The sequence below is a fragment of the Octopus bimaculoides genome, chromosome 24, assembly GCF_046866305.1.
Source record: "Octopus bimaculoides isolate indiv1 chromosome 24, ASM4686630v1, whole genome shotgun sequence".
In the NCBI taxonomy this organism is placed as follows: domain Eukaryota; kingdom Metazoa; phylum Mollusca; class Cephalopoda; order Octopoda; family Octopodidae; genus Octopus; species Octopus bimaculoides.
Genome location: NC_142951.1, coordinates 18,051,092 through 18,077,263, shown reverse-complemented (window position 1 = coordinate 18,077,263; position 26,172 = coordinate 18,051,092). Strand labels below are relative to the sequence as shown.

The 26,172-nt window shown below is 37.1% G+C and overlaps 1 protein-coding gene across 1 annotated transcript in view; it reads right to left on the bottom strand.

Moving 5' to 3' along the window:
• Positions 1-26,172, bottom strand: part of LOC106872571 (pleckstrin homology domain-containing family M member 2) — a 199,585-nt gene that overhangs the window by 100,336 nt on the left and 73,077 nt on the right. Inside the window, exons 2-3 of the mRNA XM_014919604.3 lie at positions 17,486-17,592; positions 9,310-9,419 (exon numbers count right to left, since the gene is read on the bottom strand). Of these exons, the coding sequence (XP_014775090.1) occupies positions 9,310-9,419; positions 17,486-17,592 (217 nt within the window). The remainder of the gene's footprint in view (positions 1-9,309; positions 9,420-17,485; positions 17,593-26,172) is intronic.

The window sequence follows — 26,172 nt, the reverse complement described above, 5'->3', positions numbered from 1 at the left end:
ATGGATGATGGTTCACTGGCAGTTAGTAACCCTGCAAAGAAGCAGGCTTGGAAGTGCCGCTATGAAAGGCTACTAAATGTAGAGAACTCATGGGAGAGGGAGAGTGTGCTTTGTGTAGATCCAACAGAGGGACCAGTAATCCAAACAGACAGTAGCATGGTAGACAAAGCCATGAAGGTTATGAAGACAAGAAAAGGCCCTGGCCTGTCTAGGACAACTGTTGAAATGCTTAAAATATCTGGCGATGTAGGGTATGGTCTAGTTACCTGTATAGTAAGTCAGGTTGTACATGAGGGTGTCATACACAATACTACAAAGGAAAAGGAGATGCCTTAGACAGAAATAATTAGAGGTACCAAACTGTTAAATCAGGCGATGAAAGTTACAGGGAGGATCATAGCACAACTAATTAAGATGAGAGTTAACCTAGATGGGATGCAGTTTGGTTTTGTGCCAGTGAGAAGCACCACTGATACTATATTTCTGATAAGACAGCTGCAGTAGAAGTACCTAGACAAAAATGAACCTTTGTACTTGGCTATTGTTGACATGAAGAAAGCCTTTGACAGGGTTCCCTGATCCCTTAGCATGTAGTCAATGCAGAAACTAGAGATTGACAAGTGGTTAGTGAGAGCTGTACAAGCCATGTACAGGGAATCAGTCAGTAAGGTGAGGGTTGGCAATGAGTATAGTGATGAATTCAATATACAAGTAGGGGTTCACTAAGGATCAGGCTTCAGCCCCCTCTTGTTTATCATAGTCCTCCAGGCAATAACAGAGGAATTTAAGATGGGCTGCCCCTGGGTGCTCCTCTATGAGGATGACCTAGTTCTCATAGCTAAATCACTTCCAGAACTAGAGAAGAAATTTCAGGTGTGGAAGCCAGGTCTAGAATCAAAGAGTCTCAAGAGTAAATCTAGCAAAAACCCAATTCTTTAGTAAGTAGGAATGCAGACAAATCTGCTCAATCTTTAGATGGCCCTGCTCAATCTTTAGAAAAGGCATAGGTGGAAACTCCATAAGCTGTATCCAGTGTAAGCTATGGACACATAAGTGGTGCAGCAATATCAGAGAAAGGTTAACAGAGAAAATAGTTTTTGTGTGTGAAAGGTGCACAGGTATAATAAACACTACAAATGTGCAGAAAATAGACTTCATCAAATGCCAGTGGGGTAAGATAGAGGTAGTTGATAGCTTCTGTTATCTAGGAGACCAAGTCAGTAGTGTAGGTGGATGCTCCAAGAGTGTAGCTACGAGAATAAGAATAGCCTGGGCAAAGTTCAGAGAGCTCCTACCACTCTTGACACACACATACACATGTACATTCTTTTTATTAAATGTATTTAATATTCTGTGTAAATCAACTTGCCTAACTTGCTTCTCATTCGATTTACTCATCTCTTGAGCACTTCAAAGTGTATTCTATAAATAGAGAACACTTGCCTCTAACTTATAAGCTATATATATATATATATATATATATATATATATATATATATAAAGACATAAATGAAAGAGAATAGGTTGATGAAATTTTTTTTAACAATAAGAAAATTCTAATATCATGACAAAGTGTTTTATAACTTAAAAACACTTAAAAAATTTATATTATTATATTTAATAATAAATAAATTACTTACATGTCTGCATTAATGCAAAATGCAAAAAATCTTTCAAAATAATGCAGAACTTAAGCTACATCCTTAGGTGAAAGAAAGTCTTTGTTAAATACTAAATTCTCAATGTAACATTTCAAGAACAGGAAGTCAATATTTAAAAGATTATAGAAGACAATTATAATAAAATTAATATAAGATAATAAGACAATTGTTTGATATATGGAAGGGAATTTTAGTAATATAATCAACGAAAACAAAGATTCATAAATTCAAATTATATCTTACATGTAGTAATAACGAAATTATGAAATAGAAATTGTGTGTGCATGCGTGCACATGTGTGATGGATCCTCCGGTCCAGAATAATATACGAGTGTTCAGATTTTTCTGAATGACCTACAGAAATGATTTGTTTATAGTTATCAAATGTATGTGCTGTACATTAGCTTACACCTTCCATTAAATTGACGTTGCCTGTACAGGAGCACATGTCAGATGTTGAAATGATCACAAAGCAATATGAAATTAAGTGTCTTGTTCAAGAACACAATGTGCCACCAAATCTGGGAACTGAACCTATGATCTAGCAATTGTGAGTGCAACACAGTAACTACTAGGCCATATATATATTTATCTTTTATCTTTCACTTGTTTCAGTCATTAGATAGTGACTATGTTGGGGCACTGCTTGAAGGATTTAGTCAAACAGAAAGTGCTCTTTTCTTTTAAGTCTGGCACTTATTCTGAGCCACTTCAGCTAAACTACTAAGTTAAGGTAGGATGTAAACAAACCAACACACAAATATATATGACAGGCTTCCACAGTTTCCATCAGCTGAATTTACTCACAAGACATTTGTTGCCCATGGTGCTGTGCAGTGAAACTGAACTTGAAACCACGTGGTTGCAATGTGAGCTTCTTAACCATACAGCCAAACAATGGGGGCTGTGAACTTGAAGTGCTAAACAGTACCCACAAATACGGTTCTGTATTTAAGAGATGAGGAATTATGTACATTATTTATATCATTTACATCTGGTTGTCCTCATCTTGTTTGTTGTTAACACGTTTCGGCTGATATACCCTCCAGCCTTCATCAGGTGTCTTGGGGAAATTTCGAACCTGGGTTCTCATTCCTAAGGTATTTTTCGATGTTGTTGTTATTATTATTGTTATTATTATTATTATTATTATTATTATTATTACTATTATTATTCAGGTCACTGCCTGGAATTGAACTTGGAATCTTGGGGTTAGTAGCCCTTGCTCTTAACCACTACACCATATGCCCACGAGCATATGGCAAAGTGGTTAAGAGCACGGTCCTGGAGGAAGAGGTTTAAACATGCTGTATATACAGTTCTATATTATTTATATTATTTACATTTGACGGGCATATGGTGTAGTGGTTAAGAGCGTGGGCTACTAGCCCCCAAGATTCTGAGTTCGATTCTAGGCAGTGACCTGAATGATAATAATAATAATAATAATAATGATAATAATAATAATAAGAAGAAGAAGAAGAAGAATGTAAGAGATTACACCGGGGACGTTTAACATGTGAGAACGATAAATCACTGCTCCGAAATTTATCCAAAAACATCGGAAATAAAGACATCACATGGAGTCAAAAATAGCTGACAAAGGGTTGGACTATATCCGAGTAAGTAATACTCATTCAAATTTATTTCTATTTTTCCAAATGAAATGATGTATTTTAACTGGATATCATCTCCACTGCTTGCACAGCACATCTAAACAGACCATCTCCGGCCCCAAACACCATGTACAAAAAAATTACAAATAGATTAAATAATACCAGTATTATTCCACCCAAGAATAATAACCGGGAAGTGCGTACTCTAAACTTGTTACGCAAAAAGTACAAAGAGCTGCATGTGCAAAACAATCTGACAACAGAAATAAACGGACCGGTACCCTACGAAAATGATGACCATCAAAATAAAGGGCCGGACATTGTTCGTCGTGTCCCGCAAATAAAACCAAAATAGCATAAATGGGCACGTGAGGAATACATTTCGATCCTACACACTCACTTTACAGCAGTGCTCTACCCAAAGAACGAAAACTCAACAACACATACATATAAAATATGGAAGAAAAATAACCTAAATAAAGACCTGGATACAACAATGAACCCTAATAAACTAGCTAACATACGAAGATATATTCGCAAAGCAAAAAAAATATCAGAAATAGAAATAGAACAATTGAAAGGAAAAATACATCAGGAAAATCTAGATAGTAGTCACACAACAATGCCAAATAATAATATAAACACTGAGATAGTAAAACACAAAGATAAACGTAACATTTCCACCAAAAATGAAGTAAACAAAAAACAACAAACCCAGACCGTAGAGATGTATAATAATGTACAAAAAGCACCAATCCAGAACAACACAGACAAACATATGAATGAAAAGGAAGGCAAAACAAATATAAAACCTGGGAATAACGAAGGGAAACCTAATGATTACGATACTATAAAAATGAGAATAATCAAAGAACTGAAAACCACAGATCTCAGAATGGACCACAGATTATATCTCCCAAAAATCAAACTAGACAATAAAACAACATCAATAATAAATAGCATAAACCTGGCCGTCACGGAACTAACAGCCACAGAAACAACTGGCAATATCACTGAGCTAAATGATATAATATATGCGGCAGCCACTGCAGCCACAAAAGAAGCAGGATACTCCCTCAAACCCATCCGAACAGGAGTTCCACCACCCAAACAGATCTTGTGGGTAAATGATATCCAAAACAAAATTTAAAAAAAGAGAAAAGATCTATCGATTCTCAACAAAATTAGTAGACAATCAACACATCTAAGTAACAAGAAGAAAACAAAAATACTGTACAAATACAACATTACAGAAAAAGATTTACCTGAGGCAAAAGAAAAGCTAAAGCAAGATATCCTTGCCAAAGCACAAAGGATCCGCCGGTATGAGAAACGCCAACGTTTCTTTGAACAAAACAAACAGTTCAAATCCAACCCCAAAAAATTCTACCAAGAACTGGGTAAAAATAAAATAGACATTACTGCAACACCAACAGCAGAAGTGGAAGAATTTTGGAAAGAAATATGGTCGGTGAAGCAACAACCTCAGAAAAGGACCATTAAATCAATGAACTTAGCACCTGAGCAACTCTGGACCCCTATAACAACTGATGAGGTCACCCAGGCACTGCAAAGACTAAGCAACTGGAAGGCACCTGGGCACAAGATCCCCAACTTCTGGTTAAAATACCTGACAGGAATGCACAGTATAGCCTGGATCGACTACCGAAAGGCTTTTGACAGTGTTCCCCACACGTAGATCCTCGAAACACTAGCCATAAACAAGGTGGCACCAATTATTATAAAATACATAAGGCACTCTATGAATAAATGGCAGACAATGCTACAGCTCCAAACAAAAGAGGGACTCGTGAAAACGAGAGCCATCCCCATTAGAAGAGGAATATTCCACGCTCTCTCCACTCCTGTTCTGCCTGGCACTCACACCTTTAACTGACTTGTTAAATAGAACTGGATGTGGATACAAATGTTACGGCAAAACAATCAGCCACCTTTTATATAGGGATGACCTAAAATTATACGCTAGAAATGATAAAGAACTGGAAACACTACTACAAACAGTACATGGATTTACCAAAGAAATAGATATGAAATTTGGATTAGAAAAATGTGCCAAAGCAACCCTGAAAAGAGGAAAACTAGTTAAGAGTAGCAACATCACACTAGATAAAGCCAATAAAATAAAAGAATTAGACGAAAGCCAGCCATACAAATATTTAGGAATCAATGAACTAGATAGGATACAACACGCACAAATGAAAGAAAAAATAAAGAAAGAGTACTATAGACAAGTTAGATCAATACTAAAATAGAGCTCAATGCTAAAAACAATATAATAGGTATTAACACTTTAGCCGTCCCAGTTATAAGTTACAGCTACAATATCCTTAACTGGACACTAAACGAACTATCTAAAATAGACAGGAAAACAAGAAAAATAATGACAGGATCTAGGATGCACCACCCAAAATCTGACAAAGAAAGGCTATATATACAACATACAGAAGGTGGTAGGGGTCTTATACAGCTGGAAAACTATTATAAAATAACCACCATAGGACTGCAAAAATACCTACTTAAGAAGCAAGGAAAACTAATACAAATAGCCACAAAACACGAGCAAAACAAAAAACTGTTTTCTGTATTTAAGGAAGCTGACAAATACAAACAAGAAATCATACTACCTAATAAAGAAGAAGAAGAAGAAGAAGAAGAAGAAGAAGGAGGAGGAGGAGGAGGAGGAGGAGGAGAAGAAGAAGAAGAAGAAGAAGAAGAAGAAGAAGGAGAAGAAGAAGAAGAAGAAGAAGAAGAAGAAGAAGAAGAGCTATAAAACAAACAAAATCTAAACTAAAACTAGAACAACAACAGACCATGATAAAACGATGGCAAGAAAAGCCCCTCCATGGTAAATACTGGGCTAAACTAAATGCAAAAGAAATAGACAGAGAAAAATCCCAGCAATGGTTGAGAAGCTCAGGACTCAAAACAGACAGAAGGATTTTTAATTGCTGCACAAGACCAAAGCCTCCCCACCAGAAATTACCAAAAACATATAATGAAAAGAAACATAACAAGTAACTGCAGAATATGTGGCAATGGACAAGAAACAATAAATCATATTATCTCTGGCTGCCCATTCCTGGCTAAGAAGGAATATATTCACAGACACGACAGAACTGGGACCTATATACGCTGGAAGCTATGCCAACACTATGGAATAACAACAGAAAAAAGATGGTATAAATACACGCCAGAAAAAGTCACAGAAAACGAGAAAGCAACCATACTCTGGGATATGCCAATACATACAGATAGAGAAATTAAGGCCAATAGACCAGATATAGTTGTCAAAGATCATTAACGAAAAAAATGCTTTCTAATTGATGTATCAATACCAGCAGATGACAACATTTCCCTAAAAGAAATGGAAAAACTTTCAAAATACAAAGACCTGGAAATAGAGGTAACTCGAATGTGGAATCTAAAAACAGAAACAATTCCTATCATAGTAGGTGCCTTACGTATAATAAAAAAATATTCAGACAAATACATAACAAAAACACCAGGACTTACAAATATATATAACATACAGAAAATTGCACTACTGGGCACTGCACACATCCTATCCAAAACACTTTCAATACAGTAACCATAAGAGCATCACAGCAAACCACAGCACATACCCAAGGCACATTACCAAAAACATATAATGAAAAGAAACATAACAAGTAACTGCAGAATATGTGGCAATGGACAAGAAACAATAAATCATATTATCTCTGGCTGCCCATTCCTGGCTAAGAAGGAATATATTCACAGACACGACAGAACTGGGACCTATATACGCTGGAAGCTATGCCAACACTATGGAATAACAACAGAAAAAAGATGGTATAAATACACGCCAGAAAAAGTCACAGAAAACGAGAAAGCAACCATACTCTGGGATATGCCAATACATACAGATAGAGAAATTAAGGCCAATAGACCAGATATAGTTGTCAAAGATCATTAACGAAAAAAATGCTTTCTAATTGATGTATCAATACCAGCAGATGACAACATTTCCCTAAAAGAAATGGAAAAACTTTCAAAATACAAAGACCTGGAAATAGAGGTAACTCGAATGTGGAATCTAAAAACAGAAACAATTCCTATCATAGTAGGTGCCTTACGTATAATAAAAAAATATTCAGACAAATACATAACAAAAACACCAGGACTTACAAATATATATAACATACAGAAAATTGCACTACTGGGCACTGCACACATCCTATCCAAAACACTTTCAATACAGTAACCATAAGAGCATCACAGCAAACCACAGCACATACCCAAGGCACATTACCAAAAACATATAATGAAAAGAAACATAACAAGTAACTGCAGAATATGTGGCAATGGACAAGAAACAATAAATCATATTATCTCTGGCTGCCCATTCCTGGCTAAGAAGGAATATATTCACAGACACGACAGAACTGGGACCTATATACGCTGGAAGCTATGCCAACACTATGGAATAACAACAGAAAAAAGATGGTATAAATACACGCCAGAAAAAGTCACAGAAAACGAGAAAGCAACCATACTCTGGGATATGCCAATACATACAGATAGAGAAATTAAGGCCAATAGACCAGATATAGTTGTCAAAGATCATTAACGAAAAAAATGCTTTCTAATTGATGTATCAATACCAGCAGATGACAACATTTCCCTAAAAGAAATGGAAAAACTTTCAAAATACAAAGACCTGGAAATAGAGGTAACTCGAATGTGGAATCTAAAAACAGAAACAATTCCTATCATAGTAGGTGCCTTACGTATAATAAAAAAATATTCAGACAAATACATAACAAAAACACCAGGACTTACAAATATATATAACATACAGAAAATTGCACTACTGGGCACTGCACACATCCTATCCAAAACACTTTCAATACAGTAACCATAAGAGCATCACAGCAAACCACAGCACATACCCAAGGCACACAGAGCTGCGCTCGGTAGTGAAGTGAAAGCACGTTATAAAACCAAAACTACTAAATAATAATAATAACAACATCGAAAAATACCTTAGGGAAGAGAACCCAGGTTTGAAATTTCCCCAAGACACCTGATGAAGGCTGGAGGGTATATCAGCTGAAATGTGCTAACAACAAACAAGATGAGGACAAATATCTGTCAGTTGTAAATAAGTACCCACAAAGTCTTCAGTTCAAATTTTACAACTACAAACATTATGTTGTGTCCCTTAGCAAAGCATGCAACTCTGTTTAACTCTGGTTATATAAGTGATGACTAAACAAAAGCAAGTTTCTATTTCTACTTCACAGTTCAGTGGTCAGTGATAAGAAGAGTCCAGCATTCAGCTGTAAAAATAGGTTCCATTATACTTTATTTCAGATTTCAGAAATCAAGTAGTATGAAAGGACATTTAACTGGCTGCAAACAAATTTTATCACTCCCTAATTCAGTGGTTAGTGGTAAGAATTGATATACAGTAATTCCTCGACTATTGTGGATATTATGTTACAAAAACCCCTGCGATAGGTGAAAATTTGTGAAGTAGAAACAATACTGTACTGTATATTTTTTTTTAATGATTTTTATAATTTGTATATATTTATTTTATTATAAATGCAAAATATCACCCCAGAGGAATTATTGTAAGCTTAAATAATAAACTACAATAAGTGAACTGCAATATGGCAAGGGATTACTGTACACCCAGTTGTAAAAGCAGGTTCCACTACCTCTTACTTCACAGTGGTAATAGGCAACCATCCAGCTGTAAAAACAGGTTTTGCCAACCCCTGATGCATAGATCAATGATCAGTAGTAAGCAATAACAATGACAGTCCCCAAAAAATAAATCCTCTCGCCCATAGGAAAATAGGCATAAAACAGTTTTTAGAAAACATCTTTCACGGAATAATTTTTGTTAAAATAATTTACAGTTAAGGACATTACAAACTTTCTCGGGAAAGTTAATCCCACCAAAAGCTAACTTTTTTCGTATACAGCTACCTTTCCTGTACAATATTAGGTTAAACACTTACCTCGGCCTAAATCTGTGGTTATTCTCTGTAGATGTTTTATCTCTTTCACAGCTTCCTTCCGTGTAAATTCAGTGACCAGCTTCCAATAGCCATGAGTAATATGGCGTAACCTAAGGAGTATAAGAAAGTATATTATTATAATGTATTATTCTTACTTGTGTATAGGCGTATGCATGGGTGTATGGTTAATAAGTTCACTCTGCAACCATGTGATTCCATTTGCAATGTCACTGAGTGGAACCCTGACCAAATGTCTTCTCTCATAAACTCAGATTCATCAATGCCTTATGTGTGAAATTTGAAAGACAGAAACTGTTTGCTGTATAAATATATTTAATCTTCATCATCACCTAACATCTATTTTCCATACTGGCATGGGTTAGACAGTTAAATAGGAGCTAACAAGCCAGAAGATTGTGTCAAGCTTCAATGTCTGCTTTGACAGGATACCCTTTCTATGACAGGATACCCTTCATAATATTGATGTTAGGAATATATAGGTGCAGGCATGGATGTGTGGTTAAGAAGCTCACTTTTCATCCACATGGTGTCAGGCTCAGTCCCAATGTGCAACACCTTGGACAAGTGTCTTCTACTATAGCCCTGACCCAACTAGTGCCTTGTGAGTGAGTTTGGTAATCTGTAACAGTGAAAAATATGTTGTGTGTGCATGCATACATACGTACATACATGCATGCATATACATGCATATACATGCATGCATATATACATACATACACATGTAACAGTGGGAAATATGTCGTGTGTGCATATATATACATACATACATGCATACATACAAGGGGGTAACAAAAAGAAAGCGGAATTTTGCAATATTATTTTATACACTTAGTTTTACATGTTTACACTTTTATTGCCTTCAAAGTATTCTCCATTTGAAGCAATGCATCGGTCCAGATACGTTTTCCACTGTTGGAAGCCGTGCTGGAACTCTTGTTCCTCCGTAGTTTTTCTCTTCACCTCTTCCATATCTGTAAATTCCGTAGCACCGGCTTTTGTCACCAGTGATGACCTTTGAAAAAAGATCTGAATCAACTTCCATGACTGCTTTTGAACTTCTGTAAGCAAGCGAGGCACAAATTTTGCTGCAACTATTTTCATTCACAGTTCCTTACTCAGAATTCATTGGCAGGAACTCCAGGACACACCAGTCATATCAACAAGTTCATCAATTGTTCAGTAATGTTCCTCCAAGATCAGTTCATGAATTTTCTTGTTTTCATTCACTCAGGTCAATGGTCGCCATGAATGAGGTTGGTCTTCAAGCAACAAGTGACCATTCCTAAAGCTTGAAAACCACTCATAAACATGTGTTTTTCTCATGGTAGTATCCTTGTAAGCTGTTTGAAGTATGACAACTGTTTCAGCTGCTGTTTCCCCAGCAGAAAACAGAATTTCATAGAAACATGTTGTTCCTTCATCTCAGCCCTTGCAAAAATCGATGAACAGGGAAGAAGCACTGCAAAACAAAGATGCACCACATGACAGTACAACTTAACCAGTTGGCAGACTGATGCCTAAGGATTGCATCAAGTGGCTTCTAGTGACATAACCCAGAACTACAACAGGCTTGTCCCACAGAGAATGTTTCCAGTTACTTTTGAGTACCTCTATGTATATTGGGAGGTAGAAAGGTAGATAAAGGCAGTTAGGCTTGAAACATACATCTACATGGAAAACAAAATACAGATTACAAAATAAAAGAAAAAACAGAAAGAGTATATAAAGTCTTATTTCAACAGCTGTGTCAAGATTTCCATAACTTATGTAATAACCATATTCATAAGAAATATGTGCATGATGTTATAGGTGTGCATCCTGTGATAAGTCCTAATGAAATTGTTAAGGTAAGTTAGGTGTCTCTTTTCAAGAGCAGAGTGACAAGTTCATGCATGGGTATGAATATGTATATATTGTATATATTTGTATGTCTTTATGTTTGTATCAATAGCCCCACCAACACTCTGTAACAGTGTTGATTTGATTACATTGCTGTAACTTAGCAATTCAATAAAAGAGAATGATAGGATAAGAACCAGACTAAAAGAAAATTAAGTACCCAGGTCGATTTATTCAACTAAACCCTTCAAGACAGTGCCCCAGCATAGCTTCTGCCTAATGACTGAAACAAGGAAAAAGAATGTGCACAAACACACACACGTTCTCTCTCAAGGCGGTGAGCTGACAGAAACATTAGCACGCCGGGCGAAATGCTTAGCGGTATTTCGTCTGCCGCTACGTTCTGAGTTCAAATTCCGCCGAGGTCGACTTTGCCTTTCATCCTTTCAGGGTCGATTAAATAAGTACCAGTTACGCACTGGGGTCGGTATAATCGACTTAATCCGTTTGTCTGTCCTTGTTTGTCCCCTCTGTGTGTAGCCCCTTGTGAGTAGTAAAGAAATAACACATTCTCTCTCTCTCTCACTCTCTCTTTCACCCTGGTTCTCTTTTAGTTACGCTTCTATTCGTACTTTCAGTCAGATTTACTTAAATGAACAGCAGAGACAGTATTGAATCAAGAGGACATTCTATAATTTTCCCAGTGATGAGCTAACCTCACTAGTGCTAGTGCATTGATAAAACGTGTAAGGTGTATTCTTTAAGTGATTAACATTGGAAGGGCATCCAACTGTAGAAATCATGACAAAAATGAATTTATAAGTGAGATGTGGTTCTCAACTTATTTGCTGAGCAATAATTTAGATTGTTAGTGAAAAGTGTTCTGCTTTTTGGAGCATCATCGAAGTGCTATAAAGGCTGTCTGAAGATAAATCTAAAGAAATGTCATATGAACAAAGCTATAACTTCTTTCACAGATTCAGCAGCTGATCACAATAGCTGTAAAACACTCAGAACACTAAATGCTTAAATCAGACTTGCATTGAAGTCCTTGTAAGGAAAAGAATTAGGAGAAAAGGTAAACAAAATAACCCAAATTGATTATATTTAATTTAATTCTTGTATTTTATTTTTATAGGCTGCTGAATACCTGACACTAATAGGCTGCCTATCTACTCCATGGAGCATGTACAGAATCAACTGATCCTGCTGCCTGGTCAAGACAGCCACATGACCTGAACTAGCTAATTTCATCTAGAAGTCATTTCAAAATTCTTTTGAAATTTACTTCATTTTGATTCCATACATCTGAGGATGTAGACATGTATTTGTACATATGAAGCTAAGTAATGTGGAAATAGACCAGTCTCTTATTAAATACTTACAACTCCAACAAAATGTGTTGAGTGCTAGTTTCTTTCATTTGGTCACCTTGATGTGTGTGTGTATCTATTCATACAAACACATATACAAATATACATGCATATCTATATATGTATACTGTTATTATAATTATCATAACATCTCAAGTATTGTTGAATATACATACATATATATATAAGTTATAGATAATGGTCATTACCAATTTTTTCTTTATCAAAGCAAATTTGACTTTCAGAAAAAAAGAGGAAGACAGGTTACAGGTTACCCTTTTGTAACTTGTCTTCCTCTTTTTCTCTATTCAACTTGCATCTTTCCATCTTTTCCTCCCTACTCCACACACTCACCATTCTTTCAGTAATCTGCTTTGTTATAACCAGAAATGGCTCTGATGAAAGTAACATTAATTTATTTAATTTGTTCAATTTTCCTCAATTGATCAATAGACCGACTGAGTAAACCGATCAGTAATGTACCTATAACGACTACTGGAAACAGCTGTAAGCCAAATTTGCTCTAGTAAGGGAAAAATATGTAATGACCATTAACTATAACTTGTCTTGTATATCACTATGTGTAAAAGCCAGTTTGACTGGAGCCCAATTACGGATTTACAATATAGAATTGTGATGAACCATAACCTTGGACCCTGCCATAAGAATACTTGGAGTTCTTCACTAATCTAAACAATATTGTTAGCCTGATGCATCAGCAAAGAGCTTACAAAGTATTTTGCCTAGATTGATAATCCCTCACTATTAGTTACACACACACACACACACACACACACACACACACACACACACACAGATATAGTAAAAATAGAAATAGAAATTCCTATTTCTTTGACAATTATTTTCCACTTTAATTAGATATTTATAAATCATACCATCTAACAATTTGTAAACATTTTATCATTAAAGTAGAAAATGATTATCAGAAAAATCATTCTTATTCGCTTTTTCAAACAGATTGCCAGGTTCCTCAAGCAAGATGTGTAGGTATAAAATCTTCCGGGAAGGTAACAGTGATGGGGTAGGACGTGTGGGCATACTTCGTGCAGAGAAATGGGTTGATAAAATCATAGAGGTAGTCAGAGTGAGTGATAGAGTACTTAACTGCAGGCTAGTCTTGTGGAATAGTACAGCAACAATTATCTCTGCTTATGCTCACCAGGCAGGGCTACCAAATGAGCAGAAGGACCGCTTTTATGATATCCTTCTGCAGGCTACCTCAAAGACAAATGACAAGCATCTCATCTTTGTGACTGGTGATTTCAATGGACATGTTGGGCAACAGTCAGGTACCTTCCATGGAGTACATGGGGTTAAGTAATAGGTTCCCAAAACGAAGAGGGAAGAAGGCTACTGGAATTCTGTGATGCAAATAACTTAAGGATCTCCAACACCAACTCCAGGAAGCCAGCCAGTCACCTGCTTACCTATCAACCAGGTGACCAGGCTAGCCAGATTGATTTCATTCGCACCAGACAGAGAGATATACGTTTGCTCGTAAACGCAAAGACCTTCCCTGGTAACGAATGTACCCCACAGCATAGACTAGTCATCAGTGACTTTAGACTTCATGCCAGAAGGCTACCTAGAAGCAGAAAAGAAGGATCTGGAAGCTTAAGGATCAGAGACTTAAGATTTACATCAGAGATATAGATATGATCAGAGATTTAGGGACATCCTAATTGAGAAATTTGATGAGAAGAAAGATGAATTACAGACTTGTAACATAGAGGGCAACTGGGAATTCCTGTGGGACAGCTTGCTGAGTGCCACAGACCAAATCTGAGGCTGGTGCAAAGTCCCAACCAGACCTAGGGTGATGTTGTGGTGGAGCAATGCTGTAGACAAGGCCATTAGAGCAAAGAAACAGGCCTGGAAGGACTGGAAGAGTGGTGGTAGCAGTGAACTATATCAGGTAGCTAGGAGGGATCCTAGAAGACAGGTGTATTTAGCCAGGGGAGAAACAGAGAAGAGAAAGTTTGCCAATGTTCTGCGTCATGAGGACCAGAGGCTTGAAGCATTTTGGATTGCAAGACAGTGTGTCAGAGAAAATCGTGATGTGGTAGGAGAGAAATGTGTTCACATGGATGATGGTTCACTGGCAGTTAGTAACCCTGCAAAGAAGCAGGCTTGGAAGTGCCACTATGAAAGGCTACTAAATGTAGAGAACTCATGGGAGAGGGAAAGTCTGCCGTGTGTAGATCCAACAGAGGGACCAGTAATCCAAACAGACAGTAGCATGGTAGACAAAGCCATGAAGGTTATGAAGACAAGAAAAGCCGCTGGCTTGTCTAGGACAACTGCTGAAATGCTTAAAATATCTGGCGATGTAGGTTATGGTCTAGTCACCTGTGCAGTTAATTAGGTTGTACACAAAGGAGTCATACCCCATCACTGGTGTAGCAGCACTGTAGTTAACTGATACAAAGGTAAAGGTAATGCCTTAGATAGAAATAATTACAGAGGTGTCAAATTATTGGATCATGTGATAAAAGTTGCAGAAAAGGTCATAGCCGAACTGATTAGGGACAGGGTTAGTCTAGATGAGATGCAGTTTGGTTTTGTGCTAGGAAGAATCACCACTGATACAATATTTCTGGTAAGGCAGCTGCAGAGGTACCTAGCCAAAGACAAACCTCTGTATTTGGCTTTTGTTGACATAGAGAAAGCCTTTGACAGGGTTTCCAATCCTTTATCTGGTGGTCAATGAGGAAACTAGGGATAGATGAGTGGTTGGTAAGAGCTGTACAAGCCATATACAGGGAACCTGTCAGTAAAGTGTAGGTTGCCAATGAGTATAGTGATGAATTCAGGGTACAATAGGGGTTCCCAGGGATAAATCCTCAGCCCCACTTGTTCATCATAGTCCTCTAGGCAATAACAGAGGAATTTAAAATGGGCTGCCCCTGAGAACTGCTCTATCCTGGTGACCTTGTTCTTTTAGCCGAATCACTACCAGAACTAGCAAAGAAGTTGCAGGTGTGGAAGCAAGGTCTAGAATCGAAGGGCCTTGGAGTTACCCTAGCAAAAACCAAAGTCTAAGTAAAAGAGCAGAAAATCACAAATCACCTCAGGTAGATGGCCTTGCTCAATCTGTAGGAAAGGTGTAGACAAAAACTCCATAAGATGTATCTGGTGCAAGCTATGGACACATAAGAGGTGCAGCAATATTAGAGGGAGGTTAACTGGGAAAATAGGTTTTGCGTGTGGAAGGTGCACAGGTACAATAAACACTAAAAATGTACAAAAAATAGACTCCATCAAATGCCAGTGGGGTAAGCAAGAGGTAGTTGATAGCTTCTGTTATCTAGGGTACCAAGTCAGTAGCGGAGATGGATGCTTTGAGAGCATAGCAGTGAGAATAAGAATAGTCTGGGCAAAGTTCAGGGAGCGCCTACCTCTGTTGGCAACAAAGGGCCTCTCCCTCAGAGAGAAAAAGCAGTCTGTATGATGCCTGTGTGTGAACAGCTGTGCTACACAGCTGTGAAACATGGGCTGTGGCCACAGGGGACATGTGTAGGCTTGAAAGAAATTAAGCAAGCATGCTTTGCTGGATGTGCAATGCCAGTGTGCATGTATGACAGATTGTAAGTGTCTTGAGAGAAAAGTTGGGGATAAGAAGCATCAAATGTAGTGTGCAAGAGAGACGACTGCACTGGTATGATCATGTGATGCATATGGAAGAGGACAGCTGTGTAAGGAAGTACCAATCTCTAACCATGGAGGGAATCTGTGGAAGAGGTAGACCCAAGAAGATATGGGACAAGGTGGTGAAGCATGATCTTTGAATGTTGGTCCTCAAGGAGGCAATGACTAGTGATCAAGACCTTTGGCAATATGCCATGCTCAAGAAGACCCATCAAGCTAAGTGAAATTGTAAAAAAGCACCTGTCGAGTGCTGGGCCTCGTAGAGGCATTGTGTCTGATGCCAATGTTGTGTACCTGGCACCCATGCCAGTGGCACATAAAAAGCACCTGTCAAGTGTTGAGCTTTACAGAAGTAATGTGGCCGATGCCAGTGGCACGAAACTGGCACTTTTTGAGTGTTGAGCCTCATGGAGGCAATGACAAATAACCAAGACCTTTGGCAATATGCTGTGCTTGAGAAGACCCATGAAGTCAAGTGAAATCGTAGTCGTAGCAGATACTGGTGTCATGCATCTGGCACCCGTGCCAGTGGCACGTAAAAGTAGCTATTACACTCTTGGGGTGGTTGATGTTAGGAAGGGCATCCTGTCATAGAAACCATGCCAAATCAGACTGGAGTCTAGCGCAGCCTTTCAACTTACCAATCCTGGTCAAACCATCCAACCCATGCCAGCATGGACAATGGACATTAAACGATGATGATGATGATGATTTCAAATAACATATACATATTGAATTGTGTGCATACATGCCTGCATGCATGTACAAGTGTCTACAACATCAACGGCTTAACTAAATTATCAACAGATTGACATCTTCCAAATATGGTAGGAGTGTTTGTCATTCTGAAATTACTTTTATTGCTGGTGTCACTAGAAAAACATTTTCTGCTATTGTTTATAGTGGCTCTTTTGGACATGCCCTCTGTTGTACAGTCAGCCACTCCCACCAGCTATTCTGATGATACAACAGTACCTCAGGTGGTCGAGGATCCTGATGACATACTAAAATTGCAAAATGACCCACATGCAATATACAAATGGGCAGATGAAAATAAATGCAGTTCAATGTTGATAAATTTCAAGCACTCAACTATCAGCCCACAGACTATAATTGGTAGCAGCAGAACACCAGACATAGGAGCTTGATGCAGTCCTTTAGTTTGTCAGATTTTGTCAAACCATCAAGTTTATACCAGCATTGGAAAACTGATGTCAAATGATGATGATAACGATGACAGAGGTGATTTAGATTTAAATGAAAATATGACTTACCCATGGAGAAATGCATGATCAAGATGTTCACATAACCGATGACAATGCCATGTGTTGTTAGTCAACACTATCTCAGATTCACCACTGCATAACTGGTATTCATGGATCTGAAAAATAATGCATGCAAATTGATGAAACAAAATATTCAATGCAATTCTTTTACTTGTTTCAGTCTTTTGACTGCGGCTATGCTGGAGCACTGCCTTTAGTCAAACAAATCGACCCTGGGACTTATTCTATCGGCATCTCTTGCCGAACTGCTAAGTTACAGGGACGTAAACACACCAGCATCAGTTGTCAAGTGAAGGTGAGGGCACAAACATAGACACACAAACACTCACAAGACATATAAATATATATACAACAGGCTTCTTTCAGTTTCCATCTACCAAATCCACTCACAAGGCTTTGGTTGGCCCGAGGCCATAGCAGAAGACACTTGCCCAAGGTGCCATGCAGTGGGACTGAACCTGGAACCATGTGGTTGGTGAGATGGTGATGATGATGTGGAGAGGGTGAAGGAGGAGTAGGGGAGGAGTGGTGGAGGAGGAGGAGGAGGAGGAGGAGGAGGAGGAGGAGGAGGAGGAGGAGGAGGAGGAGGAGGGGTGGCAGTGGCGGCGGTGGAGGAGGAGGAGATTTGCTAACTATGTGACTGCGCTTGCGCAGTTGATTTGAAAACTATAGCCTCGGCTAACCAAAGCCTTATGAGTAGATTTGATAGATAGAAACTGAAAGAAGCTTGTCATATATATATATATATATATACAGGGATTGGACAAAATAATGGAAACACCTAGCAACATAGCATCATAATTTTGAAATATCTATAAAACCGTCAAAAGCTAGTTTATTTTTATGTTTTTTAATTTATTATTAGTGTCGCTTAATATGTTTTGCTAAAATTGCTGATTCTTTTCAGATATCATCAGAAAAAGGTAATTAAAATTCATTAAAATGACAGCTCTACTGGACTTTCAAACAGGTCAAATTGTTGGTGCTTATATGGCAGGTGCTAGCGTAATGAAAACAGCCAAAATGTTTGGTGTATCAAGAAGTACTGTCTCAAGAGCAATGCCAGCCTGTGAGAAAGAGGGAAAAAACCTCCTCTTTGAAACAAAACTCTGGAAGAAAACCAAAACTTTCAGATAGAGACCATCGGAATCTTATGTGAATTGTCAGAAAGGATCACAAAAGTACAGCTCCCAAAATTACTGCAGAGTTTAATGACCACCTCAAGAACCCAGTTTCCACAAAAACTGTTCACCGGAAGCTGCACAAAGCCAGATTTCATGGGAAGGCTGCAACCGGAAAACCACTTCTTTCAAAAACAAACGTTGCAAAGAGTTTAGAGTAAAGTAAAAACCTACAGAATTGGTCTCTAGAGCAGTGGAAGAATGTTATTTTCTCGGACGAGTCATTCTTTACCTTATTTCCAACCAGTGGCTGAGTATACGTGTGGAGACAGCCAAAAGAAGCTTTGACCCAGACTGCCTTCTTCCATCTGGGGAGATATATCTTGGAAATCTGCTGGCTCAATGGTTTCCCTTCATGGCAGAATTAATAATAGTCAAGACTATTTAAACATTTTATCTGATCAAATTCATCCTATGGTTGTGGAACTGTTTCCAGAGGGAAACACAATCTTTCAGGATGATGATGCACCAATTCATATAGCTAAAGTTGTGACTAAATAGCACAACGAACATTCTAATGAAGCTGAACATCTTATCTGGCCATCACAGTCTCCAGATCTCAATATTATTGAACATTTATGGTGCATTTTAGAAAAACAAGTTGCCCCTCCTAACACCAATCACTCTGAGAGTGTAGTGGATGCTTATTACATGCCACTGGCACAGGAGCCATTCAGGTGGGCCTCACATTGATCACATTCGTATATATTGCTTTTTAAGTGCCACCAGCACAGGGGCCAGTCAGGAGGTACTAGCATCGGCCATGTTTGGATGGTGCTTTTTACATGTCATTAGCATGGGAGCCAGTCAGTGTATTATGGTTCGATTTCGATTTGGTTTGATTTCGATTTCAATTCACTTGCCTCAACAGGTCTTCGCAAGTAGAGTTTAGTGTCCAATGAAGTAAAGATACGAATAAGTGAGCTGGTTACACTTCTGGCAGAGGCCACAGATTATGCACTCACTTGGCTTGCCGGGTCTTCTCACGTACAGCATATTTCCAAAGGTCCCGGTCACTAGTCATTGCCTCAGTGAGGCCTAATGCTCGAAGGTCATGCTTCACCACCTCATCCCAGGTCTTCCTGGGTCTACCTCTTCCACAGATTCCCTCAATCGCTAGGGTGTGGTACTTTTTCACACAGCTATCCTCATCCATTCTTGCCACATGACCATACCAGCACAATCGTCTCTCTTGCACACCACAACTGATGCTTCTTAGGTCAAACTTTTCTCTCAAGGTACTTACACTCTGTCGAGTATGCACACTGACATTACACATCCATCAGAGTATACTGGCTTCATTTCTTGCGAGCTTACGCATGTCCTCAGCAGTCACAGCCCAAGTTTCACTGCCATATATCATGGCTGTTCGTACACATGTGTCATACAATCTGCCTTTTACTCTACTCTGAGCAAGAGGCCCTTTGTCACCAGCAGAGGTAAGAGCTCTCTGAACTTTGCCCAGGCTATTCTTATTCTAGCAGCTCTACTTTCAATGCACCCTCCCCCGCTACTAACTTGGTCACCTAGATAGCGGAAGCTATCAACTAATATACATTTAGGTTATGAGTGATAGTGGTCTCAATTAGACCCAGAGGTTTCGGGTAATGCTGAGTAAGTGCTATGGATAGACTATAGTCAAGGGCATTTCAACCCGCATATCTGACCTCTCTTCCACTGAAGAAATTTTTTATAATCACGCACTCGCCGCTAGCAGATTTTTTATAATCAAGCACTCGCCGCTAGCAGATTTTCCCAACAAATAGAATACATAGGCTCAAAAAATACATATCTCAAATCACATCCCAAACAAGCACCAACCATCACAATCACAATCAACAACACACACTCGTCGATGGAACCCTAGGTCTTGTACCTAGACAACCTAGACCCCACACACATTCATTTAATACTAGGTCAAAGAAAACAACTAAAATTGCTAACAATAGCAGGCCTTGCCACCCACATACCTTCCCCAAAAATATAGATAGCATTCCTTTACCTAAAAACTTAGATAACACGACTCCTAGACCCCCTAAAAAAAGTGGCGGACACTCTATTCTGTGGTACACACCCCCATTCACACTTAACATTAAGAACTTAGCTAAATCCTTCTTTAAAATACTAGACTCTAACTTTCCTCGACAACATAAATATCATTCTATCATTAATCGATCCACCCTGAAACTATCTTATTCTACTTCGAATCAACTTCGAATCAATTATAGCAGCCTCTAATAAGCAAAAGCTATCTCTTTACTATCAAAACTCACATAACTACAACTCCAGTCATATGAACACTCAACACACGCACAGCTCCAGCACAGATACCCTTACATTAGACCACAACCACAACCCAACCCATCCTACTGACACTGCTCGGAACACCGCCACAATCTCTACTACTCTTACAAATAGTGCAATTAATAGCAACAATAGTAATAATAGCAAAGTTGGTAATGATAACGTTAATAATACTAATAATATAGAATCTTCTACCCACTTCTATAACCTCTCCTCTGACGATACTTCCTCCTCTATTACTGAGCACAGACCCCAAAACTCACCTAATTGTAATTGTTGTCCTGGAACCACCTTCCCATTACAAACCCATTGCAGAGGATATAATGTAATTTACAAATGCACTTTCTTAATCTATTACACAACTCCACAGCCATATACATAGGATCAACCTAAAATTTTAAGCAGCGATATGCTATTCACCTCCATTCTTTTAGATACGATAAACATAGTAAATATACAACACTTGCCAACCACATACATCATCTCAAAAATACAAATATACCCTATACTCTATCATACTCCATAGTGGATTCAGGGCTTCCCTACCGAGGTCAACGCTCAATCTGCAAGTTTTGCCTAAAGGAGGCACTTCACATATTAAAGCACAACTCTCCAGCTCTGCTAAATAAACATAATGAGGCACTAAACACATGTAATCACCGCTTTTTCCACACATTCAAATTCTACCACAAATCCAAATGCCAAAATGACCATACAGTACATTTCCACAATACCCCTTAGGTAATCCCTATGAAAGCAATTAAATGAATAAACAGACGGATAAAAATTCCGCTTATTAACAGCTTTAAGAAACACAACATTTCCTGTCTCCATAAAATTGGACATACTTTTTCCAAATACCACTAGAACCTAGTATTAAAACACCCCGACTGACATAATAATAATAAATATTATTACAGTTATTATTGTTACTATACTATATTGTATTATATAATATATGATAATTATGCAGATATATAGATAGATATATAAAAGAAGGTATACATTAAATTAGCAATAATTATATACATGTATGTATCTGTGAGTATATATTACTATTGTTGCTACTTTTGTATTTATATATATATGTATATATGTGTGTATATGTGTGTATATGTGTATATTTATGCACACATTTGTGTGTGTGTGTGTGTGTGTGTGTGTGTGTATATATGTATATATATATTTATGTATGTATGCATATATGTAGGTTTAGGTTGCAATGTATATATATATATATATATATATATATATATATATACACACACATATACATACTTGTGTATGTGTATATTTGTGTATGCACGCACATATATGTAGGTTTAGGTAGATATGTATATGTTTGTTTTCTGCTGGTACCTATATGTGTGTGTGGGTATATACATGTGTATGTATGTATGTATGTATATGTATGTATATGTGTGTGTGTGTGTGTATGTGGTTGTATATATATGTATGCATGTATGTATGTATGTATGTATTGTATGTGCATATATATGGATGTAGACAGTGACATGCAACCCCATTACAAAACCAATAAATTGACTGATTGATTAAATAATGGACCTAAATTTTTGAATATATCATATATTTTTTAAAATTTAGACCTCAACAACCTAGACTTGCCTCTCTTCATTCTATTTCTAACACCACACCTTTTAAATATAACACTGAAAGCAATTAAATGAATAAACAGACGGATAAATATTTAAAGGACTGAGTAAATGATGGTTATATTAATTAAGTGACTTAGCACTATTACATGGAGGCTTGCATTTGAGGCATTTTGGCAGATAAAAATAGAATTTAAACACAATTTTAGCAATAAATAGCAACAATTTAGTAAAATGTAGGTATATATATAAAAGAGAATATATAAGGATATATATTGAGTTGGTTAATTAAAAGAGAATATATAAAAAAAGATATATATTAAGTTGGTTCATTAATTTACTAACTAAACACTGTTGCATGGAGAATTACAATTTATGCATTCTATCGGAGAATACATTTAAAGTATTATAACTTTAGTGATAGACAACAAATTAGTGAAATAACTTATAGTCACTTTTGCTATTTTGTCCCTTATTTGAATTTGGTCCGAATAACTTCCAACATATAGTTTTAACCATATATCACCCGTATAATTTAGTAAATATATAAATGATTCCCCTAATAAAACAGATACATGTAATATTATATACTTTCTTTTAATAAATTTGTAATAACTTATCTTTCATAGGCATTATATTAGAACAATACCTACTTAGTAATAATGCTGTAGCCTAAAATTCTAATATGTATATATATATATATATATATATATATATACACGTATGTATGTGTATGTATGTATATATGTATGTATGTGTGTGTTATGTATGTGTGTGTTATGTTTGTGTCTGTGTGTGTGTGTGTGTGTGTGTGTGTGTGTGTGTGTGTGTGTGTGTGTGTGTATAAATTCATCCACATTTTGTTTTTACTTTACTTAGATACATTTTTTCACATAGTTTTGCCTGATTTGTAGTTTATCTTATCGGTTATCTATTAACCAACCATAACAAAGTCATGGCCTTTCAAAACAATAGATGACCAATTATATTATGGGACTGACTGTAACCCCCTCCCCACTTCCCATAAGATTTAAGCTACTCGATAAATAAAAAATAACGGAAAATAATAAAGTCTCTTGATTAATACCCGGAAATTTATTTCTTTTAGTATCAATTAATAAGTGTGTATATGTGTATGTATTTGTATTTATAACTTAAACCTTATGAACTTTCTAAACTCTCTGATGAAGCCCAGAGACACACCCCAAGTACCTAAATCTTATCTACCAGATACTTCAGTTCACTGAAGGGATATAAGTAGATTGGGGTACTTGGCCCTTTGACTGAAACAGCTGTAAGATATTATCCTATCTTTTGTGATCTATGTTATATATTTTAATAATTACTGGTATTTTTGGTATTTTTATATATTGTATATGTAAAGAATATTATGCTATACAGGTAAATTGTTATAATGGTTTTTTTTTTTAATGAATAAATAGACATAATATAATGTCTAAAAGTTGATGAATACCACCACTTGATTCCCTCCATTTTCTTATTGCTGTATAAATTAAGGGTAAAACAACTTTTTACCCTCGCCCATTTATTTTATCCAGTAGTGTAATTACCATGCAAATAAAAAAAAATCACTTGTGTATTAATAATTGTGTTTTCTACCAGCAGTATATTGGAGAGATATTATCCCTTAGTCGGTTGGATTAACAACCTCTAACTCTTTTGGAATTATATATATATATATATATATGTATATTTAAATGTATGGATATCTGAACATATATGTATGCAGAGGCATACACCTCTGTATACATGAGGATGAAGTTGCATGCATATGTACATATATATATATATATATATATATATATATATATATATATATATATATATATATACACACACATAATTAAGGGATCAGCAAATATTTGCTGATCCCTTAATTATGTTTATAAATATATATGAGCTTTTAAATAAGTTCTCCACCAATAATGGTGCTTTCATACCGATAGGCTTGGTAAAAATTATTAATTGTTAATTGATTTATTAATTAATAAATTGATAATCCTTTACCCTTTTAATTTGTAATATATATATATATATATATATACATACAGATGTGTGTCAGGGTCTGTGTGTGTATGACTACATACTTGCACATTTGTTTGTGTCTGTATGGGCATGTACATATACATGTTTGTGTGAGTGTATACGTATGCAGATGTTATGAACGCAGGAGGTTTTATGTCTATGTATTATGAGAATATGGTTGCATGTATTTTTTATCTTCTATATTTTTTCCTACCTATTAGAGTAACTTCCCTTATATTTGTAGTGCACACTTGAGTGAAATTCCTCTCCTCTCTATTATATATACATACATACAAACGTAGTAGATAACAGCTAGCTTTTGGCCACATTTTGGACCCTGTTGTGTCCACTACTCTGATTGGTTGGTATTGTCGCAATTTGTCTCTTGCTCTATTGTGCACCAATATGCAACCCAACCAATCGCAGCCTTCAAATAAAGTCACTTGTGACAGCATGTTTTTCTACCTCAGCTGAGCCTACAACTCCTTATTAAAAACCTAACTTTTCCTCGTCTCAATGTCATTCGGTTCCAGACCTTTTAAGGTCTGGCCACTGACCACACAAGGCACTGCCAGTTCCAGCGACAACACAACAGCAGCCACATGGAGATTCATCAACTTCGTCCAACAGCATTCAGTGACCTCCATCTCCGTCACCACCTCCTAATGTCAACATCTCTCTACGTACACAACTCAACAAGCAACTCACCCGAGTTACAACACTGCACTGTTCATGAACTACTTTACCATGGATCAACAGTGAATATACAACCTCCGAGAACTCCTGCACCAAGTGACCCAGGCAGCAGCTTCACAACCACAACTTCACGTTCGACATATACTGCAACCAGCTCTGCATCATCGCCGCAACTTTTTGATACAGTATTGCAACTATTGTGTACAATTGATTACGAACTGGTATTTATCATTCTTGTGTCTATGAACTTACTCCTCACTTTGATGGCTATAGACTCTTTCACTGTCTCTTCTTCATCACCATCCTTGTATGTTCTTAACATGCATAAATCTATGCCTACATACACACGCATACATCTTATTCTTATGATGGACTGTCTATTATTCCGGATATATGTCACACACACAATCACACATGTTAGCATATCAATAAATCTTCTCTTAAACATTCTACCTGGTTGTGTCTCTTATTTCCCTCTGGCACATATATGCATTGTTCTATTTATATTTATTGTATTGACCGTGTGATGTACTAAGGAGCCATTCTCATCACCTCGCTTCACACGGACGTCACAAATCGGCGACCCATTCCAGTTCCTTGAAACTACACAACAATTATAATGGGAGAAGAAGATACTCCACAGGTATCTAAACCTTCAATTCCATTATATATTCAATGGTTTTTATAGTGTCTATTGCTATTAATAGCCGATGACAATTCATTGTAGCTCTTAGCTCCAGCATTTGAAACTCTGAGTACTATTATGACAACTTACTGATTATCATAAACTATACACATATAAATATCTCCTATTTACCTAATATCAAGGTCTCAT